Source organism: Leucoraja erinacea, chromosome 8 (genome assembly GCF_028641065.1).
Source record: "Leucoraja erinacea ecotype New England chromosome 8, Leri_hhj_1, whole genome shotgun sequence".
Taxonomy (NCBI): Eukaryota; Metazoa; Chordata; class Chondrichthyes; order Rajiformes; family Rajidae; genus Leucoraja; species Leucoraja erinaceus.
Window position 1 is genome coordinate 9836243 of NC_073384.1, and position 13130 is coordinate 9849372.

Genomic DNA, 13130 nt, shown 5'->3' on the forward strand with positions numbered 1-13130 from the left:
ACCCAAGCAGAAGTGAGGTTGTAAGCTACCCAAATGGAAAATCCGCATTCTCAATGACACCAAGTAAGAAAATAAGAAATGTCACCAGCGATAGATTCCATTCAGAGGATTGTATAAGGAAGGAAAAGGGTTAAGAAGACATCAATGGAGTACTTATGACTTCACCCATGGCCATGTGTGGCAGCGTGACTTAGATGGGCTATTTAAGAACCAAGGCATAACAAATTCAAGAACCAAGGCATAAAAACTTCAGCACTTCATTTTTAATTATGGGTGCAAGATTTACAACCCCGTAAAAGAAAATCAAAACAAGCATTATACATACATCTTTGCAGCTGGATTGAGAACAATATTCCATGTTTTACAATGTTTTACTCAAGACACACGGCCTGTTGTTAGTTTATCTTCCAGATCTGGTGCCAGGGCCCGTGGCGATTGAAGCTTCAACTCACTGTGGTAGAATATGGATTTAGTAGCTCTCATTGCACCGTGCCATGTTTTAAATCTTTAGCTGTGCTAATTAGGAGAGAGACGAGAGGCGCCTCGACTGAGACGGAGAAGGAATAAAGCTATCAATTGTATTGCCTTTGGACATCTCGATGAATGGTTCTACTGCAGGGAATTTTTAATTTTGTCAGCACAGGAACAGCAGGATATAATGGATGTGAAAATGGGGCTGTTCCTCCCACATCTCAAACAAGTGTGAGTTTGTAGGTTAATTTTCCTCTGTAAATTGCCCTCTGAGTGTGTAGGGAGTGGATGCGATGTGGGATAACGTTACTGTGTGAAAGGATCATCGATCGTCGCCATGGACTCAGTGGACACATTAGCCACCCTCCAATTTTCCAATACCTTTCCAGGGACTGAAGATGATGAAAGTATCTCTGTCAGAGCCCCTGCAATTTCTTCCCTTCTCATCAATATTAATAAAAGCAAAAAAAGGAGCATCCATGTTCTTTGATACAATAGCATATGATTAAAAAAGAACTTGGTTGATACCCAAATTTTCATAATCCAACTTTGCTTCATATTTCCAAGCATGGTTAACACATCTATTAATAGATTAAGCACTGTATTTTCTTCAACAATATTATAAGTACAACAAATGTCCACTAATTTTGGATAATGCATGGAATTCCAGTTCAATGGAAATCTTATACCTTGTTGCACTTTCCACTTACAAATGGCCAACTGATTATCATTATTGTTGGTGGATCCGACCTTTCACTCCAGTTGCCACATTCATTAACTAGCAGATCCGGTTTTGCTTGTTTTATTGAAAAGGTAACTGTGCAATCAAAGAAATGGGCTTCCATTTTCATAGCAATTGTTCCACAGTTACAAAACAAAGTCACAAATACGTCTGAAGAAGGGTCCCAACCCAAAATGTCATCTATCCATGTTCTCCAGAGACGCTGCATGACCCACAGAGTTACTCAAGCACTTTGTCTTTTTTTTTGTAAACCAGCATCTGCAGTTCCTTGTTTCTTCTCATGAATCATTCAAATTGCAGTTAGGATAAACTCACAAAATGGCGATTGATACATTCATAAGTGATAGGAGCAGAATTAGGCTATTCGGCCTATCAAGTCTACTCCGCCATTCAATCGTGGCTGATCTATCTTTTCCTCTTAACCCCATTCTCCTGCCTTCTCCATAACCTCTAACGTATCCATACTAATGATTTCAGATGTTTTTCAATGAAATTAGTCAAATAATATAAAATGTAAGTCTTGATACCACACTTGTTTGTAGTAGAGCCAAATATTTAAGCTCTCTTCTGTTAGATTAATGGGAATACAAGTAGATAATGCTAACCCTGGATCTCAGGTAACCTAACCTCCAAACCTCTCCTGCTTGACCTTGTGGAACCTTGTGCAAAGCCTTGGTAACGTCCGTAGAGAGAACATCTACTGGACTACCATCATCAATCCTCTTGGAAAAGTTGTCAAAATCAAAAATCTCTATCAAATTGGCGAAGCAACAACTGATAACTTTATTACAAAAGTTGTGAAGAAGGGTCTCAACCCGAAACATCACCCATTCCTTTTCTCCAGAGATGCTGTCTGTCCCACTGAGTTACTCCAGCTTTTTGTGTCAATCTTCTCCTAATAAAAGTTGGATTTCTGCATCTGGCCGGTGTTTAAACCGTGCGTAGTTCTTCACTTTGAAATCTCCTGTTGTATAAAACTGACAACGTCCTGTGAGAGTCCTGGCAAAGGGTGGAATTCGGCGGAATGACGACCAAAATTGACCGAGGAGCAGAAATGCTCATTGGTAACATTACCTTGCTTGAAAATGTCAGGACCGCGTGTGTGAAACAGGACCAACGCCATTTGAAAGCTTCGAAGGAGATACTGGCCACCCGGCTCTTGTTTCAATTGTGAAATTCTCGAGGTCAACAGATGTGCAATTTTCTCCGAGAGAGGGTTAGACTCCAAAGACTTTTGTTGTTCTGCGTCCTTAAAAAAATCTTCCATCATTTGTGTGATGCCAATACATTGCTGGTTATCTTCATTGCCATGCTGCAACTCTGCATCTTCAACTGAGGCAGTGCCCTCTTCACAATTTGGTTGGTCTGAATCTGCAGAAGACATTACTAGTTAACAGTTTTAATTTTCATTCTCGCCTTCATAAGTTAAAATCGCAGTATGAACATGCAAAAGCTAACTTCACATTATAAACATCAACTTCGCTTTTTCATTTCATTCAAGTAAAATCATCTTAGATTCATTGCTATAATTTGTTGAAAAAACCTCTACAAATTTCTTCATAAATGGAATACACCTGGACAGAAAAATATGCTTTGGAAATTGCTTCAGAGCATGGAAACTGTTTCCATAGCCAAGATAGAGCTGATGTGGAGTGGATTATTTTACTTTACTTTAGTTTAGTTTAATTTAGTTTAGTTTAGTTTAGAGATACAGCATGGAAACAGGCCCACCGAGTCTTCACCAAACTGCGATCACCGCACACTGACGCTATGCTACACATATTAGGGACAATTTACAATTATACCAAGCCAATTAACCTACAAACCTGTACGTCTTTGGAGTGTGGGTGGAAACCGGTGTTCCCGGAGAAAACCCACGCAGGTCACGGGAGAACGTACAAACTCCGTACAGACAAGCACCTGTGGTAAGGATCGAACCCGAGTCTCTGACGCTGTAAGGCAATAAATCTACCACTCCGCCCTTTTTTATTTTTGTTTTTTCTTGGTTTGAACAGCATGTCAAATTCTCGTTACAAAAAAGTTTAATTCTCGCTTTAAAATCATAGTATGAACATGTAAAAGCTAACTTCACATTATAATCATCAACTTCACTTCTTATTTTGTTCATGTAAAATAATCTTAGATTCATTGACGGAATTTGTTGAAATAATCCTGTACAAATTACATTATAAATTTAATACATCTGGACAGAAAAATGAAAATACTTTACTCTGTGGTAGATGTCAATATGAAATGCCCTTGGTGTTTCTATCAAGCCTAAATAGACATTTAATATGCCATTTGACACTACATTCTTGTTCTCATTTTTTTAATTAATGAAATGATCCTAATTAATAAGAATTAATTGTTGGTTTAGTGTAGTCATACAGTGTGGAAACAGTCCCTTCAGCGCAACTTGCCCACACTAACCAACATGTCCCATCTACACTAGTCCCACTTGCCTGCATTTGGCCCATATCAAGTCAAGTCAAGTTTATTCGTCACATACACATACGAGATGTGCAGTGAAATGAAAAGTGGCAATGCTCGCGGACTTTGTGCAAAAAGGCAAACAAACAAACAAACTATAAACACAATCATAAACACACACACATATTCTTTTACATATTAAATATTGGAAGAAAAAACGTTCAGTAAAGTTAGTCCCTGGTGAGATAGGAGTTTACAGTCCGAATGGCCTCTGGGAAGAAACTCCTTCTCAACCTCTCCGTTCTCACCGTATGGCAACGGAGGCGTTTGCCTGACCGTAGCAGCTGGAACAGTCCGTTGCAGGGGTGGAAGGGGTCTCCCATGATTTTATTGGCTCTGGAGTTGCACCTCCTGATGTATAGTTCCTGCAGGGGGGCGAGTGAAGTTCCCATAGTGCGTTCGGCCGAACGCACTACTCTCTGCAGAGCCTTCTTGTCCTGGGCAGAGCAATTCCCAAACCAGATGGTAATATTTCCGGACAAGATGCTTTCCACAGCCGCTGAGTAGAAGCACTGGAGGATCCTCGGAGACACTCTGAATTTCCTCAATTGCCTGAGGTGGTAAAGGCGCTGCCTTGCCTTACTCACGAGTGCTGCGGCGTGTGATGTCCATGTCATATCCTCAGAGATGTGGACTCCCAGATATTTAAAACAGCTCACCCTATCCACAGGATCCCCATTTATCCTCAATGGAGTGTACGTCCTCGGATGATGTGCCCTCCTAAAGTCCACGATCAGCTCCTTAGTTTTTTTGATGTTCAAGAGGAGGCTGTTGTCCTGGCACCAGAGTGCTAGATCAGCCACCTCCTCCCGGTAGGCCTTCTCATCGTTGTCTGAGATCAGGCCCACCACCACAGTGTCATCAGCAAACTTAATTATTGAGTTGGAGCTGAACCTAGCCACACAGTCATGTGTGTACAGGGAGTACAATAGGGTGCTGAGGACGCAACCCTGGGGCGATCCTGTGCTCAGGGTGAGGGACCTTGATGTATTCCCTCCCATCTTGACTACCTGGGGCCTGGCGGTGAGAAAGTCCAGGACCCAGGCACACATATCCCTCTAAACCTGTCCTATTTATGGACCAGTATAAATGTTTAATCATTTGCAGTTTATGTTTTATGTTTATGTTTATGGAGATTTACTAAATGAGGATGGGACTATATACAATGGAATAAACAAGAGTGTGTCTCAATAAAAATGTAGGAATGTAGATGTGGGTGATTTAGATTTAGTTAGATTTAGCTCTTAGGGCGAAAGAAAGGAATCAAGGGATGCGGGGGGAAATCAAGAACAGGGTGCTAAATTTAGATGATCAGCCATGATCATATTGAATGGCAGTGCTGGCTCAAAGGGCCGAATGGCCCACTCCTGCACCTATTTTTCTATGCTTCTTTATGAAATTGGCAGGCTAAATGCTGTGAAACTGGTTCATTAGGATGGAGAGACTGGACCTAAGGGATAATATCTGAAGATAAGAAGTCAGCCTCTTGAGACTGAAATGAAGAGAAATTTATTTATTCAGAGGGTTGATACTATTTGGAATTCTCCACTGCATATGGAGTATGTTCGAATTGAGAAGGAGAGTTCGAAAGCTATTGAGGGAGATGGTAGCAAACCAGACCCTAGAACTGGGATCGGCCGTGAGACTGAACGGCAGAGCGGGCTTGAGGGATGAGTGTCCTAATCGTTGTTCAGTTTCTTATATTGTTAAATATAGATTACTCCATCCACTTTGTGAGGGTGGACTTTAACAGCATAAATGACAACCAAGTGCATCATAAAAACAATGTGAATTATTGACTGTACATTGGTCAACAGGGGAGGATGCATACTGTTGCCCAATGTTTCTACTCACAGACCATAAGATGAAAAAAAGCACGGGTATAAAATCATTAATTATGTGATCATATCTTACCGGCAGTGTAGAACATGGAGCAGTACAGCACAAGAACGGGCCCTTCGGCCCACAATGTCTGTACCGAAAAACGATGCTATAAAGTTCTCTCAGCTACCTGCATATAATCCATATCCCTCTATTCCCTGCATATCTATGTACGTATCCAAAAGTCTCTGAGACATCACTATTACATCTGCCTCCACTACTATCCATGCCAGTACGATCAAAAACCATAGCCGTGAGCACTGGCTCACCCCAAGGCTGTGTCCTAAGCCCCCTTCTGTTTAGTCTGCTGACACACGACTGTACTGCCAGACTCAATAACAACTTCATCAGCAAGTTCGCTGATGACACAACAGTAGTGGGTCTCATCAGTGACAACGATGAATCGGCGTACAGGATGGAGGTGGAGCTGCTCACAGGTTGGTGCAAATCCCACAACCTCATTCTTAACGTGGGAAAAACTAAGGAGATGGTGGTTGACTTCAGGAGGGCGGGGAAACATCACCATGCACCTCTGCACATCGACGGAGCTGATGTGGAAAGGGTCAGCAGCATGAAGTTCTTGGGACTACACCTGTCTGATGACCTGACGTCCACGGCCAACACCACAGCTCTGGTCAAGAGAGCCCAGCAGCGACTTCACCCCCTCCGAAGACTACGGAAAGCAGGCCTCCCCACCACACATCTACGGACTTTTTACAGGGGGACTGTCGAGAGCACACTGACATACGGCATCACTTCCTGGTTCGGGAGCTGCAAGGCGTACGAACGGCACCAACTGGACAGGATAGTGAGGACCGCAAGCAGGATTATTGGTGCTCCACTACCCTTCCTGCTGGACATATACAAGAAGCGATGCATCAACAGAGCCATCTCCATCATCAAAGACCCTTACCACCCATCACATGACTTTTTCACCATCCTCCCATCTGGGAAGAGGTACAGGAGCATCAGCTGCAAAACCAGCAGGATGCTCCTCAGCTTCTTCCCACAGGCTATAAGACTGTTAAATGAACTTTCCCCCCTGCCAAGTATCGCGCACAAACCCCCCACACTGCAGCAGAGCCACTGTTGTGCCGCTGCCGGTCGGAACGGCTGTTGAATGTTATTGAATGTGATTAGAGGGTTAAATTGTTCATGACTGTATTTTAATTTTAATTGCTATTTATTTTGTAACGAAAACTGAACGGACACTGGTTGAGAAACGTTTTTTTGTTTCCTCTGAGTATGCGAATACTCAGGAAATGACAATAAAGATTTACAATTACAATTACAATTACAACATCCTCCAAGTTAAAAAAAACTTGCCCCTCACAGCTCCCTTCAACTTGCTCCTCTCATCTTAAAACTATTCCCTCTAGTATTAGATTTTTCCATCCTGGGAAAAAGGTTCTGACTGCCGACAAAGATATGGGAGAAACCGATTATCAGCTTTCTAGGTTGATTGTTCAAAAACAGCAATGATAAGGACCATATGTTTGGTCAGTTGCCAGTGGAGATGCATTTGGGGAGATGGGTAGTGAACTTAAAGTGCAATGTTAAACAAAGGAGCAGGTCTAATGATAGAGCAATGCCCTGACGCATTATCTCTGTTTCACTCTCCACAGATACTCCTAAAATTGCTGAATATTTCCACCTCGGATATTTCCACCCTGATGCAGAGTCTTGACCCAAAATGGCAACTATCCCGAGCCTCCATAGATGCTGTTTGATCTGTTGAGTACTTCCATCCATTCCTTGATTTGATTAGTGCGGGTGTCAGAGGTTATGGGGAGAGGGCAGGAGAATGGGGTTAGGAGGGGGTGATAGATCAGCCATGATTGAATGGCGGAGTAGACTTGATAGGCCGAATGGCCTAATTCTACCCCTATCACTTTATGACCTTTATTGCTCCAGATTACAGCATCAGCAGTCTTTTGTGTCTCTATTTTATTCCATGTTATTAGATTATGCTTTAGAATATGCTTCAGAATTGCTTCAGTAGATGAACATTTTCTATGCCCTCGATAGAATGGGTGTGGTGAGGATTAATTTATTTTATTTTTGTTTAGTTTGATTAGTTTAGAGAGACAGCATGGAAACAGGCCCTTCGGCCCATCGAGTCCGCGCCGATCAATGGTCATCCGTACACTACGAACAATTTCCAGAAGCCAATTAACTGACAAACCCGTACATCTTTGAAGTGTAGGAGGAGCACCCAGAGAAAACCCACATGGTCACAGGGAGAATTTACAAACTCCATACAGACAGCACCCGTAGCCAGGATTGAACCTAGGTCTCTGGCATTATAAACCAGCAACTCTACCACTGTGCCGCCCCACGTTTCCATTGGAGGGAGAGTCTAGGACCTGAGGGGACAGCCTCAGAATAAAAGGACATATATTTAGAATGGAGATGATGGGGAATTGCTTTAGCCAGGGGATGGTGAATCTGTGGAATTTATTGCCATGGACAGTGGTGGAGGTCAAGTCATTAGGTATTTTTAAAGTGGAGATTGACATGTTCTTGATTAGTAAAGGGTGTCAAAAGTTACGGGGAGAAGGCAGTTGAATGGGATTGAGTGGGAAAATGACAGATCAGCCATGATCGAATGGCACAGCAGACTCGATGGGCTGAATGGCCTATTTCTGCTCCTATCTCTTATGATACCCAACATTCTGAAAATAATGCAGAATAATGCAAATGTCTGAATGACAGAATGCAGAGGAGGTCCATTGCATATACAATTATTTCTTTCAAGTAAGTGAGGGAGGGAGAGATTATCATTTATCATTCCCCACGCTTTGTGTCTTTTATCCTTGATCATGCCATGATTAATATTCAGCTACATCTGAACTTTAGCATCACTTTGAAACCAACTTGTTAGAGGCAGTAATTATATCTAAACTACGCTCATCTTTTTCTGCAGTGTTTCAGAAACATATGACTGCACTGGGCAACTTGTTCCATGGAAAAACAGGCACAATGACAGACTTAGCATGCCTCAAATAATACAACGGCACTTAGATTATGCTCTAGCATCAAAATAATTAACAACGGAAAAGCACACAGCCTCAGTACAATGATCAGGACCGAACCATAATATGAGCACTGTACACATATTATTCACAGTCTGAACCTTGAAAACTGAGAAGCAATGAATTATGCACAATACACTGGGGGAATCAGAGCTGCATTAATATTTCATTCTGTCAAGAGGAATGGCTTTTATTTTGCGCAAAGAGAACTCTGTGACAAGGCAAATGTGTTCTTTATCTTGAGGCTGCCCAAAAATTATTAGAAGTTTTAGCTTGCAAGAAATAAATAGTTCTTTGTTTGTAATCGAACCAAATTCAATCTGGCAATCTGGAGCACATATTTAAGAATGAGTGCAGTCCCCCGTCACATTTGTTTTTTTCTCTCTTCACCGCAAATTGGCTGCAGATGCACATCGAAGGAATAAACTAAATCAACATCTTTCAGATCCCTGCACCGAAGAAAGGCAGAGTAGATATTATAACTTCAAATAAGCAGCAAAAGTTGTTCAAATGTCATAGCTACTGATTCTGATCTGGTAAAAACTACTCACGGTTTCAATGTTGACACAAGGAACTGCAGATGCTGGTTTACAAAAAAAAACACACAAGGTGCCTGAGTAGACTTTAGATTTTAGAGATACAGCGCGGAAACAGGTCTTTTGGTCCACCGATCCACGCCGACCACCGATCACCCCATACACGAACACTATCCTACACACTAGGGACAGAAACATAGAAAATAGGTACAGGAGGAGGCCATTCGGCCCTTCGAGTCAACATCGCCACCCACTGTAATCATGGCTGACCGTCCCCCATCAATAACCCGTGCCTGCCTTCTCCCCATATCCCTTTACTAGCCCCCAGAGCTCTATCACTCACTTAAATCCATCCAGTGACTTGGCCTCCACTGCCCTCTGTGGCAGGGAATTCCATAAATTCACAACTCGCTGAGTGAAAACGTTTTTTCTCACCTCAGTCTCAAATGACCCCTGTGTGTCCCCTGGTTCTGGACTCGCCCAATATTGGGAACATTTTTCCTGCATCTAGCTTGTCCAGTCCTTTTATAATTTTATATGTTTCTATAAGATCCCCCTCATCCTTCTAAACTCCAGTGAATACAGTGAATATAAGCCTAGTCTTTTCACCAACCTGACCTCCCGGTGGCTCAGCACTTCAACTCCCCCTCCCACTCCGAATCCGACCTCTCTGTCCTGGGTCTCCTCCATGGCCAGAGCGAGCAACACCGGAGATTGGAGGAACAGCACCTCACCTCACCTTGGGGAGTCTGCATCCTGGGGGCATGAACATTGAATTCTCCCAATTTTGTTAGCCCTTGCTGTCTCCTCCCCTTCCTCAGTCCCCCTGCTGTCTCCTCCCATCCCCCACCCTTCGGGCTCCTCCTCCTTTTTCCTTTCTTCTCCCAGCCTCCCCACCCCGATCAGTCTGAAGAAGGGTTTTGTCCCGAAACGTTGCCTATTTCCTTCGCTCCATGGATGCTGCTGCACCCGCTGAGTTTCTCCAGCTTTTTTGTGTACCCAGTCTTTTCAATCTTTCCTCATGTGACAGTCCCGCCATCCCAGGGATCAATCTCGTGAACCTACGCTGCATTGCCTCAATCACAAGGATGTCCTTCCTCAAATTAGGAGACCAAAACTGTACACAATACTCCAGATGTGGTCTCACCAGAGCCCTATACAACTGCAGAAGAACCTCTTTACTCCTATACTGAAATCCTCTTGTTATGAAGGCCAACATTCCATTAGCTTTCTTCACTGCCTGCTGTGAACAATTTACAATTTTATGAAGCCAACTAACCTATACACCTGTACGTCTTTGGAGTGTGGGAGCACCCAGAGAAAACCCAGGTGGTCACAGGAAGAACGTACACACCCTGCACAGATAGCACCTGAGTCAGGATCGAAACCGGGTCCCTGGTGCTGTAAGGCAGCAACCCTACCACGGAGCCACTGTGCTGCTCCTATGAGAGTATCTCGGGTCAGGCAGCAACTTCTGGAAGACATAGATAGGAATTATTTAGACTCGGGACAGTTCTTCAGTTGGATTTAATGATGTTTTGGTCCTTTGCTCACTACCTGTTTCTGAGACCTGAGGTACATAGAGCAAGCACCATAACTATCAGTGTCTTTTCCCTGGCCAAAGTCCTGGCATGGTGGCTCAATCAGCTCGACTGCAATCACATTATTTTCACACCAACACCAGATTCCTAAAACAGACACCTCTATTCATGATGTGTAGAAAGGAACTGCAGATACTAATATACCCCCAGGATAGACACAGAAAGCCGGACTAACTCAACAGCTCAGGCTGGGACTGTCTAAAGAAGGGTCTCGACCCGAATCGTCACCTATTCCTTTTCTCCAGAGATGCTGCTTGACCCGCTGAGTTACTCCAGCTGTTTCTGTCTAACCTCTATTCATGAACTCTATCAGAGCAAAAGAGCGAATGGAAAGAAAAAATAAAGAAAGAAACTCGGAAATAGGGCGGTGCAGCAGCATAGCTGTTACCTCACAGCGCCAGAGTTTGGAGTTCAATCCTGACCTCAGGTGCTGTTTGTGTGGAGTTTGCACGTTCCCCCTGAGGGTCTCCTCCGCATGCTCCAGTTTCCTCTTACATCCAAAAGATGTGCAGGTTTGAAGGTGAGTTGGACTCTGTAAATTGCTGCTAATGTGTGGGGAGTTGTTGAGAAGCAGCGGCCCGTCTCGCCAGGTCCCTCTCCTTCTCGGCGGCCTCCTTCCAGGTCCCTCTTCGTTCACAGATAGTTCCGCAGATCTGAATGTGAACGTGTACTGCACGATGCCTAAAAGCATCACCCAATTAAACAATTTTCTCCTGAGAGGGCACAAAAGCACACCACAGAGCTGACAGCGTTGTTTAATACAGCAGAATGGAATTGGTGTGGGAACTGAAATGACATAATTAATTAGCAAAGCTGAGTTTCATATAATTAAAAAAATAGTCTGCTTCATCTGACTGAATTTATTCAAATGCATTTCTTAACTCTATTGCAATCAATGCAAAATAGAGCATTTAGGTCCCTCGGGTAGTAATGAAATAAATAGATAGATTTTATGTAGGAAGAAACTGCAGATGCTGGTTTAAACCGAAGATAGACACTAAAAGTTGGGTCAGGCAGCATCTGTGGAGAAAAGGAACAGGTGATGTTTCGGGCCGAGACCCTTCTTTAGACTGAATCAGGGGAAAGGGAAACAAGAGTTATAGACGGTGATCTAGAGTGATATAGGGGGAAATCCTTTAAAACCGAGATGAGGAGAAACTTTTTTCACACAGAGAGTGGTGAATCTCTGGAACTCTCTGCCACAGAGGGTAGTTGAGGCCAGTTCATTGGCTATATTTAAGAGGGAGTTAGATGTGGCCCTTGTGGCCAAGGGGATCAGAGGGTATGGAGAGAAGGCAGGTACGGGATACTGAGTTGGATGATCAGCCATGATCATATTAAATGGCGGTGCAGGCTCGAAGGGCCGAATGGCCTACTCCTGCACCTAATTTCTATGTTTCTATGTTAGGACAAATGAATGAAAGATATGCAAAAAAGTAACGATGATCAAGGAAACGGGTATATTGTTGGCTGTGGGCTAGGTGTTAACGAGTTATACAGACAATGAAACTCACCGGGATGACAGTGTGGTCCAAGAATAAATGTTTGTCAGAAGCTATGAAAAATCTCCACTCAAAAATCAAATAGATTTTTCTCATGCTTTGTGGGAAAGTGGAGCCATGGTGTAACAATTAAACAGAAAGATTGCATTTCAATGCTGAAATGAAATCTCAATCCACAATATGGTCCTGGAATAAGGGTTGAACACACAATCTACTGACTCAGAGGAATACACTGACATAAGGTAGGCACTGTTAGGCTCTATTCAGTGAGGCATGAATTAGGAGTGAGCTGGGAAAGCTGAATATTTCAAGCTAAATATTTAGTTTTTTTCTCATGGAGGTATGTTTTAATAAACTAATTTCAATGGAGCAGTCGTATATACCAATATTGAAAGCATAATGTCTTTTGATTAAAATAAACAATAATCATGGTAAATTCCTTGGAGTGGCATTATAATTATTCAACTTGATCAGAGATGTGCAGCACTGGAATTAGATTTCTCCCAGAGGAAGATGTTCAAGATATCCATTCCTCTGTGGGCCTTCCTCCATTCATTGAGGTCATGGTTAATTTGTAAATTATATCTATCCACCCACATTGGCAAGATATCTTTTCATTCTCGTGGCTATCATCATCAGATTTGAATCATTATTGCACTTTCAGCTACTGCCTTTAGAGGAGGAGGTTCCACACCTTATGAGCGGCAGGTGGTGCAGCTCCAGAGACCCAGGTTCGATCCTGACCACAGGTGCGTGTCTGTACAGAGTTTGTACGTTCTCCCCATGACCTGGGTGGGTTGTCTCCGAGATCTTTGGTATCCTCCCACATTCCAAAGACACACAGGTTTGTAGGTTAATTGGCTTGGTATCAA

At 43.1% G+C, this 13130-nt stretch overlaps 1 protein-coding gene across 1 annotated transcript in view; it reads right to left on the reverse strand.

Annotated features, from left to right (window-relative positions):
• Positions 1 to 245: 245 nt before the first annotated feature.
• Positions 246 to 13130, reverse strand: part of LOC129699298 (shieldin complex subunit 1-like) — a 62114-nt gene continuing 49229 nt past the window's right edge. Inside the window, exon 4 of the mRNA XM_055638963.1 lies at positions 246 to 2584. Within this exon, the coding sequence (XP_055494938.1) occupies positions 2163 to 2584 (422 nt within the window). The 3' untranslated portion in view covers positions 246 to 2162. The remainder of the gene's footprint in view (positions 2585 to 13130) is intronic.